Genomic DNA, 21,809 nt, shown 5'->3' with positions numbered 1-21,809 from the left:
GAGCCCACCCTAAAAAGAGGCTCAAAGAAAAAGTAAGCTCATGGAGGGAGGTGAGACAGACTGAAAAGAAAGTCTAGATAGCAGAAACCACTTTGCAGGTTTAGATACGATTTCATGAAGATCAACAAACTCTTCTGTGTCTAAGGTGTTCTAAGCAGAACTTTGTTCCTTATTAACCAAAATAGCCTAACTCAACATAGTTTTGTCTTTGTAGTCTTCACAATACACTACCACAGTAATCTATCTTATACATCAAAAGCCCTCAATAAAAGTTTCTCCTCATTAAATATGGCATTTTTATTATTGAACTAGACATTTCCATCACACACACTAACTTACTCCCAGCCTCTAATAAAGATACTTCTTGGGGTGCCTGGATGGCTCAGTCAGTTGAGTGTCTGACACTCGGTTTCAGCTCAGGTCATGATCTTGGGGTTGTGAAATCAAGCCCCGAGTCAGGCTCCACACCCAGAGGGGAGCTTGCCTGAGGATTTCTCTCCCTCTGCTCCTCCCTCTGCTCACTCTAGCTTTTGCTCTCTCAATAAGTAAATAAATCTTTAAAAGAAAAAAAGATACTTCTTCAATTATCTGCTAAAAAGTTCTTCCTGACCCATCTCCCGCACCACAAGTAGGGCTAACAAAATCAGGAATGGCAGTGAAGGGACATCTGGACAACAAAAATCTCTACCCAAACTATGCCAGGGTGGAACCACTAAATGCCCTCCTCTTAGGAAAATAAACTAGGAAATACAGACAGAATATGGCAGTTTGCAATGGGAAAATAGGCAAAAAAAGCCATAAGACAAAGGCCAGAGAATCACATAGTAAGCCACAGATGAACTACTGTCAAGTCATGAGCAAGCATAAGCTATAAAGTCAAGTAGGCAGATAGATGGTAGGGTGAAGCAAACACATGGTACTGAAAAGACATAACATACACAAAAAAGTAAAAAAAATTAAAAAAAAAAAGTTCATGCTAACCCACCCATTCATTAAGCAAATAGGAGCCTATTATAAGCCATGGTGTATGCCTATAAGTATCCAGCAAGGAAAACAAAACAAAATGATCCTGACCCTCGAGAGGTTACAGGCTAATGCTTTCCAATCAGCAGTCTGTGACCCATTTGTGGATCATAAAATCAATTTAGTGGATTATGGTCAGACTTGTTAATCAAGTAGAAGAAAAAATAGCAGAGTTCCTCACTCATGTAAGGGATAAGAACTGTTTCATGAAAACTTTATTTCTGCCTTTTTACACATCCAGATTACAGGCTTACTGGATTATAATGTAAATGTATTGGTAATTGTGAGTCCAGCTACTAGTCTAGTGTCAATAAATGGTTAATTGTAAAGATCTACAAACTTTCTGAGGCACTTCTAGGACTTTTAAAATGTATTCCAGTTCCAAGAAACCTGGCTCTACTTCGTTTTCAGCTCTTCTTGGTACCTTGCTATTAGACTCTTCCTAGGTACTATAGGGGAGCAAAATTTGCCACCAAAAATATATCTCTTAGGCATGTGGGTTATTTTCAGGCTGATTACTTTTAAAAAAACAAAAGGTCAGAAAAAACCTTTGACCTCCCCCTTATAGTCGCCATAGATAACTACAGTATAAAATAAAGTAGGTGACATAGGGAGGAAATTAGCAGAATCTGTTTCTTTAAATTCCTATATCCCACTGTTTCTGAGTGGTCTAGCAAACATTGTTTTTCATCTTCCTATGAATTGTCTTCCTTCCCCTTGAAGTCTCCAACTTCTACCCCTTCTGGGGTGGGTAGCTCAAAATGGCAAATAAGCCTCATTGTCTGACTGTCTGTAAGCCTCATATTCTTACAGAGCCCCCATACATATGTAATTAAATTGTTTTCTCCTACTAATCAGTCTCTTGTCAATTTAATTCTTAGACCAGACAAAAGAACCTTGAAAGGCAGAGGAAAATTTTTCCTCACCAAAAGCATCAATAGCTGTGGATCAAAAATTCTCATTTCCTTACTCCTACAGTACAAGTATCTTCACCAAAAATATTCTCACTACTGGAAGAAAACGGAGTCTCTGTTATTTGTATCCCCCTAAAAAACAATTTTATTTATAATTTGTTTAAATACTATATATAAGTAATCTATCTGCCTAAAAAAATATTTTCACTTATAAATACGACTTTCTCTCTCACGTAGATCTTATATTAAGTTTATAAATTTATAAAAAGTCTCAATTCATGTAGCATATTAGAAAATATTCAAAGGGAAGAAAAGTCAGCATCACTTTAAAATTATCCAAGATAAATAGAAGTCTCACAATTCTGAAATTAAGTATAATTGTAGGGTTTTCAGTTTGTCAGAATAAAGTCTAAGAAAGTGAAATTTGTTTTAAAAGTGTTCATGTATTCAAATGAGTCAGAAGAACATAACATCTTGCTCTAGAGGGCAGAACTAAGGTTAATTAGGCAGTAATAACAAATATTATTTTTGATGATTACAAAAAAATAACCTTGTAATAACCAGAATATATTTCTAAATCACAAAGTAAATATATTTATTAAGTGCAATACAGAAGGTATTTCTGTTTAAAAGTTAAGATAGTCAGCTATTTCTACATCAAATATCAACTCTCGAATATATATCAACCTTCAAGAAAATTCCTTAAATAATTACCACTCCTACAGTAAATATACTTTGAAGGATAGGTAATAAACGAGGATAAATTCACAAAGGGAAATGCTTTCAAAAAAACAAAAGCATTCATCACAGTACTCAAATTAATAACAGTGCATTAAAATAAATGAAAGGCACCATAGTCACTCTGGATATGCCTGTTATAATCATGTACTTGTTATTTTTAGCTCAAAGAAAAGGTATCTTTCTAAGAACCCAAACAGATGAATGGATGGACATTGTCGTAACAGTATCCTTTTATTTGCTTACAGTTTGCTTATGACATTTTGGTGGAAAGTTTTCTAAATCTCTCTTATAAGTAATTTTGAGTTTCCAAAATTATTACTACCATACAGTTGAAAGTTAGAAACTCTGACAATATTACAAAACTTTAAAATAGAAAATACTTCTAAAATATAAATTAACTATCATCTATACTTGGTTAATGTGTTTAAGATTATCATTACCATATCCAGTAAATGCATGTCACTGTTCTTCACGTTTCGACCTGGGCTTAATAACATTCCAAAACATCTGAAAATATTGGGGGGGAAAAAAAGGACAAATAAGGTATCAAGAATATATAGAAGCCCAGTGAGCAAAAAGCCTTTTTATAATAACTATACAGTCTGAGCTCTGTACTTACAAATAGCTTTAGTTTTTTAAAAGAAACACCATTAAAAAAATTCATTAAGATACATAATAAAATCACATAGAAAAAGTTATCTAAATTCCCAGATCTTTATTTCTGCATGTAAGAAATTACCAGTGATCAGAAACTATAATAAAAATGGCCACAAGTTATTGACTGAAACAAAATACAGTAGTGAGACATGAACTGGTTTCTAGTAGAAATGAGACTTTATTTGCCTTGGAGTTATTTCAAACATAGAAGTCAAAATCAACTACCCCAATTAAATAAAAAATGATTTTTAAAAGACTGTGCTCAATCTGTATCAAGTCAAATTAACAGAAAGAATTACCCTGGTCTTCAATAGTCATTTTCACTGAGTAGCCTGCTAATATTTATTATACCTTAAGTTTGAAAAAATGTTTTATGAAACTCGTCACTAAATGTGCCATTATACTAGTGAAGATATTATCCAACATACAATATACAATTAACTATTTACTTTTTCTGTGTTTCCTGATTCTAGAGAAGCTTTAGGAATCCCATCAATACTACTACTACTTTATTTGTCAAGGATTTTTACAAGCTATAAAAGTCAGCTAAATCCAACATTTTTATATTTGTTAGGTTATCATTAATTCCGCTTTTTAGTAAGAAAGTAGAGTCCAGAGAAATTCAACAATTTATTCTAATCCTTTTGTCTATTAAATAGATCTTATAACTCTAGAAGCAATGTGATCTGCCTTCAGTATCCCTCTGCCAACAATGCACATTCACACTTACTAGTGTTTTTATTGTAGTTTTCCAACATATAAAATATGCTATGGAACATTTCACTCAGGAGTAGAGAATGTAAATAAATTAAATATGTTAAGATTTTCTAAATTTCAAAATACCGGCACCTAACATGTCATTACTCAATCTGATCCTTGTTATTTTCCAAAAGTTCACTTTTCTAGTAGCACATCTTATTCTTCTGTGAACAAATTAAATTCTATCCCAATATGAGTCTAGTAAGTGATAAAACAATAATACATGCTTCCTGTTAGTACTTGAGGATACCATGCTCAAGGCTCTTTTAGGCATCCAAAAACAATCAAGTACATGACAAAGATAAAGTCACTGAGCTCTGAAGATAACTTTCCAAACCCATCACTGTACTACCTAACAAAATGTAATGTACTATGAAGGAAATAATACCCTAATATCCACAATTTTAGTATAATTACACTGCTATAATCTCCCTATGAACTCCTGTAATAAACACTACAAATTAAATGTTAATTAAGCAACTTACTGTACTATTTCTTTTACCACTGCCTTAAATACTTGCTAGGCAAGGATAAAGAAGTGAATTCTTTTTTCAGATATGAAATTTGGTCCCCCACCCCAAATAAAAAGGTAATAAGGACAGAAGACATCTCTCACATTCCCTATATGCTTTGTTTTGGTTTGTATCTCTCATGTTTTTTTTTAAACAATTTTCTATATTACATAGAGAACTTTTAAGTTACAAAACTATTATATATTCACTTTAAAAGTTAACGGATACCAAAATGTATAAAGAAAACATAATTTACCCTTCCTCTAACATCAGCCCCCTTAGGAATCAATGTTAACCAATGTTAACAATTTAGTATGCAACCTCCCTACATTTCTTTTTGCTCTTTTTGAAAACAAAGTTTTTTATCATTTTGTTTGCCAATCATTTGCAGGTGAATGATAAAATTGATACAATTTTATATTTTCCTAATATTCCCATGTTAAACTCTACTGCAAAAAAGAACCTTTAGAGGTTTAGGTTTTCCTTAAATGGCAACTCTCTCACTTATTTTGATGATCTTTGATATGCTGCTCTTTTCCTGGATTATAAATAAAATATCCTGCCACTGGGGCACCTGGGTGGCTCAGTCAGTTAAGTGTCCAGCTCTTGATTTCAGCTCAGGCAAGATCTCAAGATTGTAAGCCAAGCCAGGCTACATGCTCAGTGCAGCGTCTGCTTGTCCCTCTCCCTCCCCATCTTCCTCCACCCGCCCCCCTCCCCGCCCCCAGCCCTTTTTCTCTCTCTAAAATAAATAAAATAAAAACTTTTTTTAAAATCCTGACACCAGCCAGTAGTATGACCTTAGAGAAAGCACCCAACCCCTTGAGCTTCTGCTTCCTCTTCTAGAAAACAGGAAAGGTATAATACCCAAACTCTAAGGAGTTCTTCCAACACGAAAATTGCAGTTTTTTCTATCAAGCTGTATTAGTCATTTTCAAAATTATATTTCATTAAAGCACATCAGGTTTCCTACACATACAAGCAAGGTTTATTCGGAATAATGTGTTAGTAATTAGATATTATTAGTACCACAAACACCTAACGCGAATATTAAGTATTTCATTGGGGAGGTCAAAGCATTCAACCTTTTCTTGTTAACTCTATAAATAATGTAGAAAACTGTCATCACACCTGTTTTCTCAAGCAGCTCACAGTCTATAGGAGGAGAAAAATACAAGTAAACAGGGAATTACAACCTGATATGGTAAGTTCTACGATCACTGTACAAACAGAATGTTAATAAAGCAGAAAAGAGACATAACCGATATTATTTATAATATAGTACATAGCTGACCTAAAATTTGAAATCAAATCTGAGAATGAGATATATTAATATTATTACATTAATTATGGTATATACTGTTTATTAAATACCTTAAGTCAGACATTACTACATTGCGCATTTACATTTCAAAACAACCTGCGTATGCAAAATGCAACTAGTTTTCATTTTGGTAGAAATGATTTGTCCCAAACAACACAGCTATTAAGTTAAAAGACTGGGATTCAAGCCCATGTCCATGATCCAAAACTGCAGGTCTTTTACACATTATACTCTGTCACCTCCGTAGCCTATCAGGAAAGATTACGAATTTTCCATGTGATCCAGGGCAAGTTATACTGCAATATCTCACTTTCTACATTTCTAAAATACAAATGCTATCTGCTTCCAAGTTTGCTATGTTCATGTAAGCTGAAATGAAAACCCACAGGGTGAAAGTACACTGTAAACTAGAAAGTAGTTCCCAATTATAAATTATTACAATTGCCACTATTATTTTTTTAAGATTTTATTTATTTTAGAGAGAGAAAGAGCACAGAGGGAGAAGGAGAAGCAGGCTCCCGGCTGAGCAGGGAGCTCCACACAGGGCTCCTGGGATCATGACCTAAGGCAAAGGCAGATGTTTAACCAACTAAGCTGCCCAGGAGATCTGACAATTGCCACTATTATTAAGAAGAGAAAGTTTAACCTTCCATAATACCTCTGAGTTTTTACCCAAAATAGAACTTGAAACAGTTTTTAACACCAAGTTAGCATCCACACAAACACCAGAATTTAGCAAATCTAGCATTGCTTTAGACTTAAGTGATGGAAGAGTGAGAAAACCATGTTCTCTAACAGTCAACTTAAATGTTTTGCTTTTGCTTTCCGTCCATCAAATGATCAGAATCTTATCTATCTCCATGAAGACTATGGATAAAAAGGAAGAAAGGAAAACGAAAGGGGGCAAGCACCTACCAATGTCAGTTAAGAAACACTGTTTCCTAACTGAATTTTTGTTGTTAAAAATGCAAAAGTGACAGTATGTCAGAGGAGGTAAACAGAAATACCAAAAAAAGCTATGTCAATCATATTTTTTCAGACTAAAAGATGAATTTTATAAAAATTGGAATCCCACTCAATCTCATACTGAAGAAGTTAAAAGATAGTTGGAAAAGTTCCCTAGATGAGAAATGTTGGGTTTTTCACTCGCTAAAGGAATCAAGACAGATACACAGGCATTCCTCACTATGCGCAGTATGGAGAACCATTACAATTAACCACACAAGAGAAACTGGGCAAAGCGATGTTAGGATCAATGGGGAAATTTTTAATCGTTCTGCAACCTTTATTTTTGTCAAAACTTTAAAAACTCTTTGCTGTCAGTTGTAAGTATACAAGGAAATGGAGGGGGAAAAAGTAAACTATTATTTATTTAGTACTTTGTAATTTAAAGCATTCAGGGGATGTCTGGGTGACTCAGTGGTTGAGCGGCTGCCTTTGCCTCAGGGCATGATCCTGAGTCCTGGCACCAGGCTCCCTGCAGCGAGCCTGCTTCTCCCTTTGCCTGTGTCTCTGCCTCTCTCATTCTCTCTCATAAATAAATAAATAAAATCTAATAAATAAATAAATCACTCAGAAACATAAAAGTGCTTTATTTCTTCAGAAACAAGATTGAATAGAGCTTGCTTTCTTTTCATATAATTTACAATGCAGAGTAAGCATTTTTTTCTATGCCTTGGTAAACACTCCTATTCCTTTCTCAGTTTGAATCTGCTTCCAATATTTTATCCTTTGTGCTTTCAACATTATGAAGTATTTCTGAGGGTTCCTTTAATGTGAGGTTTTTGCCGGCATAACTTCCTCCAGGACATTCATCCTTTTCATCACAACCACTTTCCTTACTTATGCTGCTAAATTAATCCTATGTTCCTCTGGCTGCCTATCTACATTCCACTGTACAGTGGCAATGTCAACATTCCCATGGTCCTACATCTTTATAATTCCACTTATGTCCTATTCAAATCCTGAAAAGTTATTTGTATGGTACAGTAAAAGTTCTGCCATGCATGCCACATGCATACTGTTTATTGTTGCTTCCTGTCATGATGCATTTTTTTTTTAAGATTTGAGAAAGAGAGTGAGCATGCACATAGTGTGGAGGGACAAGGGAAGAAGGAGAGAGAGAATCCTCAAGCAGACTCTCTAATGAATGCAGAGCCCAACACGGGTCTCAATCCCAGAATCCTGAGATCATGACCTGAGCCAAAATCAAAAGTCAGATGCTGACTGAGCCACCCAGGCTTCCCACATGAATGTTTTCAATTGCATGCTTGTATATTTCTTCCAAAACTCAGCTAAAGAAACCTCATGATCTCCAGTCTTGCAATTACCACTGCCTTTCAATGTGGGAACTAACTTCAAAATTTTGGCTCAATTGCTAGCAAAACTCACTAGAATTTTCTTTTTTATCACAGTCTTTAATCCAAAGTAGAAGTAAATGCTCCATTTCAACCCTAAGCAGCTCTCTATTCCTACTGAAGCTTAAAGATGATAGAGTGACTTTACTGTGCTCTTTATATTCACCAGACTTTTTCAGAATGGTTCACACCATAGCTTCATGCAGGGCTTAGGTCTCTTCCTATCTTCATTCTGCTGTCATCATTTCCAAATCTAAGATCACATGCAATTTCACTTTTAGCATTATCACTTTTCATTTCTTTGTTTCACTTTTATATTTCTTGGCCAACTCTTTAGATTACCCATTTTTGTGAAATGTTACACAGGTTTATTATCACTGAGAGATAAGGATGTAATACAACAACACACTTTGTTGTCTGGTAGTAAACAAAGTAAGAGATACACTATTACCATTATCAAAACAATTTCAAAGTAGTGACATGACTAATCCCTGATCTTGTACTTATATAAAGACTATGGACTGAAGAGTTAATAGCAGAGTCTTTACTTTTTGCAATTATTCAAAACTAATATACCATGATAACAAAAATTTGAACCATGTGGGCTGCAGGACTGGTGTTATTTAACTAAACCAAAGTAATATAAATTTGTGCATTATCATAACTGCAAAGCAAAGACCACTTGCATGTACATAAGTGCTAAAAAATCTGGCCAAGGTGTTTCCCTTCTCACAGCAGCGGTCTACTCTGATTGTGCAGGCTACTTATCATTTCCACTTATCATTCAAAACCAACTCAGTAATTGTTGTACTGGTGATTGAGGTACTAGTGATAATACTACCAATAGTAATAACAGCAAGCATTTATTAAGCATTTATTCTGAGTCAGGGACTAATCCAAGTACTTTACAAGTATTGTCTAATTTTTTTCCTCCAAAAAAAATTTTTTTTAAACATTTTATTTATTTATTCATGAGAGACAGAGAAGGAGAGAGAGGCACAGACACAGGCAGAAGTAGGCTCCTTGCAGGGAGCCTGACATGGGACTCAATCCTGAGTCACCAGGATTACACCCTGGGCTGAAGGCGGTGCTAAACCACTGACCCACCCAGGCTGCCCCCTCCAAAAATTCTTAAAAGATATTATTAACAATTTACAAATTAGAAACCGAAACACAGAGAAATTAAATAACTTGGCCAAATCACCGCAGAGCCAGGATTTAAATCCAGATGAAGGACTCCATAGTTGGTGAACTTAAAAGCCTTGCTAGCTTCAGTGACATTAATCACAGGAAGAAGTCTCTCCATTAGTTTTTATACTTCCCAGCAAATGAGGTTTAAAAAACTGGTTGTTCTTTTCTTTCTGTTCTTCAAGTAGGAAATTTTTACTTTTTTCTCTAAGATTATCTGGGTTATTAGGAGTAATTACTAGGGAAAAAATAAAATAGATGCTTAGGAGGCAGCTGGTTGGCTCAGGCGGTTAGTCCCTGACTCGATTTCGGCTCAGGTTGTGATCTCAGGATTGTGGGATCAAGCCCTGTGATACTGGCTCCATGCTCAGCACAGAATCTGCTTGAGATTCTCTTTCCTCTCCCTCTGCCCTCCCCTGTCCCCACTCACACTTTCACACATGCGCATGCTCTCTCTCAAATAAATAAATAAATAAATAAATAAATAAAATCTTTTTAAAAAAAATATTTTAAATAGATGCTTAGGACTGTTTTAGATCTAATACCAGTACAGAGAATTTAATCTGCAAAGAGGCTATAAAAGGCAATATTTTTAAGACCTTTTTTTTCTTCCTTTTTAAAATTATCAACCAGTAAACTTCAAGAACACACAACATCCAAGCATACCATCCTGGGGAAATAATGTTCCCATTAACTCCCACATTATAATGGATCAAAATTTGAAATGCAGAATCATATTCAAATATGAATACTTCCACTAACTCTGTTCAAATACAAAAGGAGAACTTATAGTCAGATAAAAATAGAATATTAAAAATGATTAGGACAATCAAACCAAGAAATTTCAAAATCTAACACTGCATTTAATCACTGCTAAAAACATTTAGTAATCATTTTGTTTTACTACTCAATAGGAATAATATAGGAAATTTGGGGATAATGATACATTATTTGGGCTTTTGCATATACCAAATATATATCAAAATAATTAAAAGCCAAGAATTTTTATAATTGAATATACTTGTAAACACAATTTAAAAACATCAAAAAGCATAAAGAAAAATAATATTTTCCCCCACAGCCACTGCTGATCCACAAGGGCTCATTTTCTCCCACACAAAGGTTAATCAAATGTAGGTAAAGATAAAACATCAGCAAAAAAATCCTAAAATCAACTATATGAGGAAATGTAAAGCATAAACAACTTTAGCACTTTTTAACAATATAAGAATAATAGTGATTCCATCTGGAGTTCCTGATTCTTTTTCTCAGCTATAATTTCATTTACTTTTTTTTCTTCTAATTACTCTTTATTTCATCTAAATTTTCTTCCATGTGTATTGATACCTTTTTTTAACCCTTTTGTCTAGAGTTTTATCTTTCCTTATATAGTTAAACGTAGAACTGATAAGATTTACTAAGAATAAAGTGTACAGAATGAAAGATCTGACTCTAAGTTATTCACCCTGAGTAACTGTAAGGGTCAAGTTACAAACTGCTAAGACTGAGGGAGGCTATAGAAGGAACAGGTTTGGAACAGGGTTGGGAATCAAATTTGAGTTTTGGACACCATAACTTTGAAATGCCAAATGAAGATGTGAAAAGGAGTAAGCAACAGATATCCTAACACATTACACTGCTGGCTTTGTCCTCCTAAGAGGGTTCCTAGAAATATCGTACTCAAATTATGAAAACAGTAAGAATTTCTCTGAGGAAGCATTAGAGGAAGAAAATGTAGTTTCCACTTGGTTCCAGTTAATGAGGAATCTAATGAAGAACATCAAATGGAACCAAATATTTCTTCAACTTTAGAAGTCAGTCAGAAGATGCCTGGGACAAATGATAAAGTTCATTATCCTTAAATAAATGAATAATTCAAGTCTTGTCCAAAACATAGTTGTAATACCACAATCCTTCCTTTCCTAACCAGTTTGCCTCCAGTTAATAAAGTGGCTTGGGACACTCTGTGGAACTGGCGTCAACAATTTGAGTACTGGTGGCCAGAAAATAAAGGTTTACCTGAGGCTCCAGAAATATGCTTACTCTGAAAGAAACAATATTCCTAAAACATCACCAGAGGCTAAACTGCTGTCATATTAGAGGAAATGCAAGATGGTGGCTAAGAGAGCAAGGATTTAGGAAAGCTGTAAGAGTGAAAGACAGGAAGAGATTAATAGAGTTGAAGTGATTACTTCATCAAAGGAAGGCATGTTGGCAGGATGGTCAAGAATTGCTGCAAGAGCCAGTCAATTCAGGTCTGTGAGTTCATGTTCTATTCCTCCTTCTGTTGAGACCTTGCTGCTGCAAGCTTTTGGTGTCAGGTGGTGTATGGTCCATGACAGACCTGTCTTGGCAGACATAAAAGGTTAAGTTCGCCTGCAGTTCCGTGCAGGTCAGACCTGGGTACCTGACACTCCCAAAAGGATGATCCTTCTCTTCCTGTTACTCACCTGCACTTTTTCATCCCCAGACCTAGAAAATAATATGTTATGCCCTGAGTGTGCTAAGAGAATTAAGATGATGATGAAAAGATTAATTGCAATGGGGAAGGAGAAGCAACCTGATTTGATCACACAAACATCATTCCCTTTCGATAGGTCATATCTTAATAGAGAATAAATGGTAGAGACCCCCCAGCTATGTTGATTTGCCTCCCAGCGATTGTTGTGCTCTGCCCTACCCATTCTCAGTGTTGTCTGATGCCTTGAGTACAGACAGGAATGTCTAGATTCTGTACTTCAGGTTTGCCAAGAAGTTACTTCTGATGCTTTAAATATTTAGTTATATAGCACATAGTTTTATTTTAATTAATAGATTTTTTTGAAGTGGTTTTAGGCTTTCAGAAAAATTGAGCATAAAGTACAGGGTTCTGAAATACTGCCCTAACCCCTTCCTCTACCGTCAACATCCTGCACTACAGTGATATACTTGTTTAACCTTCACTAACTTAATTGTTATCACCCAAAACCCATACTTTAAAACAGGATTCACTTTTAGTGTTGTACAGTGTACAGGTTTTGACAAATATATAGTGACTGCCTAAATCCACCATTACAGGGTCATCAAAATAGTTTCACTCTTCTAAAATCTTCATGTTGCATCTATTTAACACTCTCTCCCCTCCAACCCTTGACCACTAATCTTTTTACAGTCTCCATAGCTTTGCCTTTTCTAGAATGTCATACATTTGGAATCATGGTAGCCTTTTCAGATTGACTTCTTTCACAGCAATATACATTTAAGTTCCTCCTTTCCCTGGCTTGAAAGCCCACTTCTTTTTAGTGATTATTCCATTGACTGCATGTACCTTAGTTTGTTTATTCACTCACATATTAAAAGTCATCTTGGCTGCTTCCAACTTTGGGTAATTATGAATACAGATGCTATAAACAAACAAGGAAACAAATGCCAAATGTAGATCTGGAGGCGGTGTGTGTATAAAATTGGGATTCAGAAGAGACCTCAGGTTTGAGATTAAAAATGTGGAAGTCATTCATTTATAGATATATTTAAAGTCATATATTTAAAAAGACTGGGTGAGGTAACTAAGGATTAAGTGTGGTAGAGGAAAGACTGTTAAACTAATGTCAGGAAGGAAAAATCTAATAAAATCTACTATACAAGTAGAAAGTTGGCCAAAAGCATGGGCACTTCATCCAGAGTAATAAGAGAGAAGACTGTATAGATGAGATAAACTGGTAGACAAGGTGATGGTAATATTTAGGTTCTATTATTTTTTCTATCATCTTAAATAAGAGATCACTGGTTGAGAGCAAACATGGTAGAAGACATGATGGATATTTGAAGAGAAGGTATGAAATAGCCTAGGTAAAAGATGAAATAGCTTGTCTAGTAAAATAATAGGGATGCTAGCAACATAAAGGTACAACTGAAGTTATGGTCACAAACCTCAAGTGAAGTCAATTAGCATGACTATATGTCTGTTATTTCCCCAGCTACATTTAGTTATAATAGGTGTTGGTGCAAAGGAGCAGAAAGCTGGAACTAACTAGAGATGGGAATATGCCAAGCAAGTAGGAAAATGGAAAAGAGAACAAGGGGATTGTGGAGTATATAAAGGAATAATTTATAAAGATACATAATGTAATCTAATTGGGACAGAGACAACTAATAGAGTAAAAACATGAAGTGAGTGGTGATGAGGGACAGTAAAACAGGATAGGACCACAGAATATTAGTCTCAGTGAGATCAAAGAATTAGTGGAATTGAGAAAATGAGAATGAATTAGAGAGATAAGAGGTAATGATCAGACAGTGGGATACATGACACTGAGATTATGAAGGGAGTTCAGTCATGAACTCACAGTCAAATTCAAGTATGGTTGTGGAAGTAGGTGGTTGGGGAGGAGGAAAAGATCTGTGGACAAGAAGAGGTCAAGAAACTAAGAAGCTAGGTTATTAGAAAAATCATCTACATAGATATTGACACTGCCATAAATTACGATAGCCTAATAATCAGAGAATGACAGTGAGCCAGAGGCTAAAATCTTCAAAGAATGATGGGAATCCCAAGGATGGGCAGATAATTGCAATAAGAGAGGCTAGCAGATGGGAAACTCTGAGAGCATTAAATTCGAAGCTGTGAGTTTTCAAGGAGGGAAGAGGAAAACAGTCTGGAAGGAGCAAAGACATGCAAGAAGGAAACTCATACATCTCCAGGCCAAAGGTACAAGGGGTTGGAGGAGAAAAAACAGTCACTTGAAAAGGCTTTAAAGGAAGGAGTAGACTTGGGTGAAAGCCCAGTTTGTGTAAAGTGAAGGGAACATTCAGAAATCAGTTTGGGGATGAAAGAAACTGTGCTGTGACAGACTATGAGTTCCAGAGTATAGAATGGAATGTTCCAAAAGCTGGGTAAAGGTGGAAGATGAGAGTCAGAAGACAGGATATACAGGGGATCAGCATTTGAGTATTGATGGAAAACCCAGGAGCCTTGGACTTCTTAAAAGGCCTAAAAGAAACAGGCAAAACAAATAGATTTCAGTGAGGCTGAAGATTGAGGGTAGGAAGAAGGATGGCAAGAGCATGCAGAGCTCTGGAATACTCTGCTTTACTACAGTTTAGAACAACAAAGGTGTACAAGTCAAGGAAAGGGCAGTACTACCAGAGGAATATTGGCATCCTTTTCCTGTTACTGATAGGGAGGGGGGGTTTGGAATGGGAAGAGAATATGAGTGTAGAGTTTTTATTTGAAGGGTGTGAAGGAAATATAACTACTTCTGAGTATCCAAAGACACTCTTGGTTAATGAGCTTGCAGAACTGTAAACCCAAAAATATATTTACTATACATCAGCTCATACCCTCATCTCACAAATGTTACTCTCCATAAAGGTCCAAAATAGTTGACCTATATCCTCATTAATAAACCTTCAATTAGGCGAATGCTCATTTTCTATAATCAGCAAAAACTACAAATACATACACCCCCAAGGAAGAAAATAGTGATTTTAAATGTGATTCCTACATGAAAAATGAGTTACAACAAAATGCTCTTGTGTTGGAGTCTCTAAGACCACTTCAGGTTCAAAGATTTGCTAGGAGGACTCGCAGGACTCAGCATATAGTTGTACTTCTGTCTATGATTTATTACAGTGAACAGATACAAAGCAAAACCAGCAAAAGGAAAAGACGAACAGGTAACGTGCAGAGTCCGCCCCCTGTGGAGTAACTGATGACACATTTAATTTCTCCAGCAATGAATTGTGACATGTGTGAAAAGTTGTTTGCCAGGGAAAGTCAGAGATTCAGTGTCCAAGGTTTTGACTGGGGACTGGTCACACAGGCATCCTTTGCCTAGGACATAAGAGAGCCCAGATTCCAGAAGAAAAGTGTTCAGCATAAATCATGCTGTTTCTTCAAAGAGTTTAGGCATTGTGAGCCACTTACTATTTCTAGGAATGGTGAGAAGCACTCTCAAAATCCAAGTTTCCAGATGCCATTCAAGAACCAACCTTACCAGCAGACCTTTAGAATAGCAGTTTTAGCTCCACTGTGTTAACTCTCTTCTGCAGAGCCCTATCTTGATATTTACATTCTAAGTAAAGAGAACTTTAATATTAAACAATGTCATCCGTGTGTAAAATACTATAGATTCCTCAGGAGTTCAATTCCTTTTAAAAGACTTAATCTATATAAAGCTTTGATCAGTTAACAAAAGAATAACAACCTTCTGTAGTATAGTGGAATAATAAAGTAACTCACCAAAATACATGAACCTTAAAGAAAACATGTGAATAACAATTAGAAAAAAATCACAGGAGAGGGAGGCGGCAGGATGGCAGAAGAGTAGGGTCCTAAACTCATCTGATCCCACAAACTTACCAAATAACTTTCAAAACATCCTGAACTCCTACAAATTCACCCTGAGATTTAAAGAGAGAACAGCTGGAATGTTACAGAGAGAAAAAGTTTTGACTTCTAACAAGTTTTTCCTTTTTGAGTTTCATATTTCTACAATTACATATCTTGGATATATTTTTCACTTCTGGATTCCCTTCAACATATTCAATTTAATTTTGGTAGATACATGAGATATGGGTATTTGTTTTTTTGTTTTTCCTGCCTCACTTTGTTTTACAATGGTGGAAGTTAGTACCTTCTAACACACGACCAATAAACACCCAGAACCAAGTGGAACATTGTGTTGGTTCATTCTGAGATTATATTCTCTCTTCCTTTCCATTCTGCCTGCCTTTTATCTTGTTTATGTTTTTGTGGTCAATGTTAGGTCTTTATAGGAGTATAGGTCTTCTTGGTTTTTGGCTTTTAATTTTTACTACTTTGTTTTAAAATTTATTTTTCACTTTAGTGGTCCTTTGTTTTATTTTGTTCTGTTTTTCTTTTTCTGTTATTTTCTGGTCTCTGATCTCTTCAGAATCATCTAGGGTGTATTTTATTCAGTTCGTGGTTGATATTTTTGACTCAGCCCACTCATATTGCCACTCTGCACTGGACAAAATGACTAGAAGGAAGAATTCACCACAAAAAAAAAAAAGAACTGGAAACAATACTCTCTGCCACAGAGTTACAGAATTTGGATTGAAATACAATGTCAGAAATTCAATTCAGAAGTACAATTATAAAGCTACTTACTGGTGGCTCTGGAAAAAAGCATAAAGGACTCTAGAGACTGTTACTGCAGTACTGAGATCTAATCAGGCTGAAATTAAAACTAAATTAAATGAGTACCAATCCAAATTGGGTGCTCTAATTGCTAGGGTTAAATGAGGTGGAAGACAGAGTGAGTGACATAGAAGACAAGTTGATTGAAAGGAAGGAGTCTGAGGAAAACAGAGAAAAACAAGTAAGAGCCCATGAGGAAAGGCTTAGGGAAATAAATGATAGCTTGAGAAGGAAGAATATACATCTAATTGGGATTCCAGAAGAGGCTGAGAGAAAGGATCACAAAGTATATTTGAACAAATCATAGCTGAGAACTTCCCAAATCTGGGGAAGGAAACAGGCATTCAGATCCAAAAGATAGAGAAGACCCACCCCCTCAAGCAAGACCCATCTATATGCTGTCTACAAAAGACTCATTTTAGACCTAAGGACACCTCCAGCCTGAAAATGAAGGGGTGGAGAACCATTTACCATTCAAATGGTTCTCAAAAGAAAGCTGGGGTAGCAATCCTCGTATCAGATAAATTAGAGTTTATACCAAAGACTGTAGTAAGAGATGAAGAGGGACACTATATCATACTTAAAGGGCCTATCCAAAAAGAAGACCTAATAATCATGAATATTTATGCTCCTAATGTGGGAGCTGCCAAGTATATCAATCAGTTAATAACCAAAGTGAAGAGATAATTAGATAATAATACACTAATAGTAGAAGACTTCAACACAGCACTTTCAGCAAATGACAGATCTTCTAAGCAGAACATCGCCAAAGAAACAAGAGACTTAAATGATACACTGGACCAAACAGATTTCACAGATATATACAGAACTTTCCATCCGAATACAACTAAATACACATTCTTCTCAAATGCACATGGAACTTTCTCCAGAACAGACCACATACTGGGTCATAAATCAGGTTTCAACCTATACAAAAGATTGGGATTGTTCCCTGCATATTTTCAGACCACGAGGCTTTGAAATTAGAACTCAATCACAAGAAGAAATTTGCAAGAAACTCAAACACGTGGAGGTTAAAGAGCATCCTACTAAAAGATGAATGGGTCAACCAGGAAATTACAGAAGAATTAAAAAGATTCATGGAAACTACTGAAAATAAAGATGCAACCATTGTTGTTTTGGGATACAACAAAAGCAGTCCTAAGAGGGAAACATCGCAATAAAAGCCTCCCTCAAAAAACTGGAAAAAACTCAAAATACACAAGCTAACCTCACAACTAAAAGAACTGGAGAAAGTACAGCAAGTAAAACCTACACCAAGCAGAAGAAGAGAGATAATAAAGATTCAAGCAGAACTCAATGAAATGGAGACCAGAAGAAATGTAGAACAGATCAACAAAACCAGGAGTTGGTTCTTTGAAAGAATTAATAAGATAAACCATTAGCCAGCCTTATTAAAAAGAAAAAAGCCTTATTAAGAAGAACCATATGATCCTCCCAATTGATGCAAAAAAGCCTTATTAAGAAGAACCATATGATCCTCCCAATGCAGTTGACAAAATACAGCATCCATTCCTGATCAAAACTCTTCAGTGTAGAAATAGAGAGAACATTCCTCAGTATCTTAAAAATCATCTATGAAAAGCCCACAGCAGATACCATTCTCAATAGGGATAACTGAGGGATCCCTGGGTGGCGCAGCAGTTTAGCGCCTGCCTTTAGCCCAGGGCGCGATCCTGGAGACCCGGGGTTCGAGTCCCACGTCGGGCTCCCGGTGCATGGAGCCTGCTTCTCCATCTGCCTGTGTCTCTACCTCTCTCTCTCTCTCTCTCTCTGTAACTATCATAAATAAATAAAAATTAAAAAAAAAATAGGGATAACTGAGAGCCTTTCCCCTAAGATCAGGAACACGACAGGGATGTCCACTCTCACCACTGTTATTCAACACAGGCGAAGTCCTAGCCTCATTAATCAGACAACAAAAAGAAATAAAAGGCATTCAAATTGGCAAAGAAGTCAAACTCTCCCTCTTCACAGATGATATGATACCATGTCATAGGAAAACTTAGAAAACCCAAAAGACTCCACCCCAAGATTGCCAGAACTCATACAGCAATTCGGCAATGTGGCAGGATACAAAATCAATGCCCAGAAATCAGTGGAATTTCTATACACTAACAATGAGACTGAGGAAAGAGAAATGAAGGAGTCAATCCCATTTACAATTGCACCCAAAAGCATAAGATACCTAGGAATAAACCTAACCAAAGAGGCAGAGAATCTAACCTTAAAAACTACAGAACACTTCTGAAAGAAATTGAGGAAGACACAAAGAAGTGGAAAAACATTCCATGCTCATGGATTGGAAGAATAAATATTGTGAAAATGTCTGTGCTACCCACGGCAATTTACATGTTCAGTGCAATCCCTATCAAAATACCATGGACTTTCTTCTTAGAGTTGGAACAAGTAATTTTAAGATTTGTATGGAATCAGAAAAGACCCTGAATAGCCAGAGGAATATTGAAAAAGAAAACCAATGCTGGGGACCTCACAATGCCAGATTTCAATCTGTATTACAAAGCTGTGATTGTCAAGACAGTATGGTACTGGCACAAAAAGAGACCTGAAAGATAAATGGAACAGAATAGAGAACCCAGAACTGGACACTCAACTCCATGGTCAACTAATATTGGAAACAACAAAGCAGGAAAGACTATCCACTGGAAAAAGGACAGTCTCTTCAATAAATGGTGCTGGGAAAAATGGACAGCCACGTACAGAAGAATGAAACTAGACCACTGACTTACACCAGACACAAAGATAAACTCAAAATGAATGAAAGATCTAAATGTGAGACAAGAATCCATCAAAATCCTAGAAAAGAACACAGGCGACAACCTTTTTTAACTTGGCCACAGTAACTTCTTGCAAGATACATCTACGAAGGCAAGAGAAACAAAAGCAAAAATGACTATTGGGACTTCAGATAAAAAGCTTCTGCACAGCACAGTCAACAAAACTAAAAGACATCCTACAGAATGAGAGAAGATATTTGCAAATGACCTACCAGATAAAGAGCTAATATCCAAGATCTATAAAGACCATATCAAATTCAACACACAAGAAACAAAAAAATCCAATCATGAAATGAAGACATGAACAAAAATTTCAGCAGACATACACATGGCCAACAAGCACATGAGAAAATGCTCCGCATCACTTGCCATCAGGGAACTACAAATCAAAACCACAAAGATACCACCTCACACCAGTGAGAATGGCGAAAATTAACAAGACAGGAAACAACAAATGTTGGAGAGGATGTGGGAAAGGGAGAACCCTCTTGTACTGTTGGTGGAAATGCAAACTGGTACAGCCACTCTGGAAAACAGTGTGGAGGTTCCTCAAGAAGTTAAAAATAGAGCTACCCTACAACCCAGCAATTGGTATTCATAGCAGCAATGCCCACAATAGCCAAACTGTGGAAGGAGCCACGATGTCCTTCAATAGATGAATGCATAAAGAAGATGTGGTATAAATACATAATGGAATATTACTCAGCCATCAGAAGAGATGGAATACCCACCACTTGCTTCGACATGGATGGAACTGGAGGGTTATTATGCTGAGTGAAATAAGTCAATCGGAAAAGGACAATCATCATATGGTTTCACTCATACACGATATATAAGAAATAGTGAAAGGGATTATAAGGGAAAGGAAAGGAACTGAGTGGGAAAAATTAGAGAGGGAGATAAATCATAAGAGACTCCTAACTCTGGGAAACAAAGGGTTGCAGAAGCGGAGGTGGGTGGGGGGATGGGGTAACTGGATGATGGGCACTGAGGAGGGCACTTGATGGGATGAGCACTGGGTGTTATACTATATGTTGGCAAATCGAATTTAAATAAAAACAAATGTGAAAATAAAGTAATTATAAAGAAAAAAAATTTTTTTAAATCACAGGAGAGGGGCATCTAGGTGGTTCAGTAGTTTTGCATCTGACTCTTGATTTCAGATCAGGTCATGATCTCAGGGTTGTGAAATAAAGATCCTTGTCGGGTTCTGTGCTGGGCATGGAGCCTGCTTAAGATTCTCTCTCCCTTTCCCTTTGCCCCTCTCCCCTCATCTCTCTCATTCTCTCCCTCTTTAAAAAGAAGAAAGAAGAAAAATCATGAGAATTAAAAGGACAAGTAAATTTATTAAAACATAGTTAAAATAGAAAAAATCAAATTAATATTAAAGCACAAATATAAAATTTCACATATAATTTAACGTTTGTTAATTTCCTAATATCTTACTAAATAAAAACATTTTATGTAGTTCTTCCTCCTTCTTCTCTTCAAATGAACCAAAGAGGTTAAAAATAAAACTAAACTGCCATTATAAAAAAGAATAAAATATTAGAATTTTAGCAATGCTTACTAGTGACGTAAAATAATTACATCTACAGATATTTAATACCTCTCCTTGCACCTTCCCACCAAAATAAGTCATACAAAAGAGTCAAATGAAAAAGGCTTTAGGAATAGCAAGACCCTGATTCAAATCCTCACATTGCCTCTTAACTAGTTGTATTTCTTAGCAAGGTAAAATAACATACTTTAGCTTCCTCCCCAACACTACCACCAAAAACTTTAACTAAAAAGGTATTTTACAGGACTTCTGGGATGGAAATGGACATATGGCAAAAATCATTAAATAGTTTTTTCTTTACCATTATCACTATTACAACAGCTTAAAAAAAAAAAAAAGTTATCTAAAGTAGCCAGGGGCATCTGGGTGGCTCAGTCATTTAAGTTCCCAACTCTTGATTTCAGGTCATGATCTCACTGTTGTGAGATCAAGCCTACATCACTAAGTGTGGAAACTGCTTGAGATTCTCTCTCTCTGCCACTCCCTCTCCTTAAAAAAAAAAAAAAAAAAAATTAAAATAACCATTTTTTTTTCCCAGTCCCCACCCCCCAGAAATGCATTTGAAACTCCATCTATGGGCTTACTTCATCAAGTACTTCAATTAGTCGAGATCCAATTAGGAGAGAAAACACAAAATCTGAACAGGAAAAGTTTACCATTAAGAATTACTAACTATAATAGGAGAGTAACTATAAAGAGAATTTTGAAGAATACCCTAAAACCGAGGGAGAGTACGCCAAGAAAGACCAACCTTGGAAAGAAGATCCTCTCCCTAAAGCTGGTATTCTAACTTTACCAGAGAGGGTATGAATA

At 36.0% G+C, this 21,809-nt stretch overlaps 1 protein-coding gene across 6 annotated transcripts in view; it reads right to left on the bottom strand.

The window, feature by feature from the left end:
• Positions 1-21,809, bottom strand: part of RABGAP1L (RAB GTPase activating protein 1 like) — a 735,225-nt gene that overhangs the window by 618,184 nt on the left and 95,232 nt on the right. For all 6 annotated transcript variants that reach the window (XM_077901749.1, XM_077901744.1, XM_077901747.1 and 3 more), the window contains one exon: positions 3,119-3,185. In XM_077901749.1, the coding sequence (XP_077757875.1) occupies positions 3,119-3,185 (67 nt within the window). The remainder of the gene's footprint in view (positions 1-3,118; positions 3,186-21,809) is intronic.

The sequence above is a fragment of the Canis aureus genome, chromosome 6 (genome assembly GCF_053574225.1).
Source record: "Canis aureus isolate CA01 chromosome 6, VMU_Caureus_v.1.0, whole genome shotgun sequence".
NCBI lineage: Eukaryota > Metazoa > Chordata > Mammalia > Carnivora > Canidae > Canis > Canis aureus.
The sequence above is the reverse complement of the archived record's forward strand: the minus strand, read 5'-3'. Positions and strand labels throughout refer to the sequence as shown.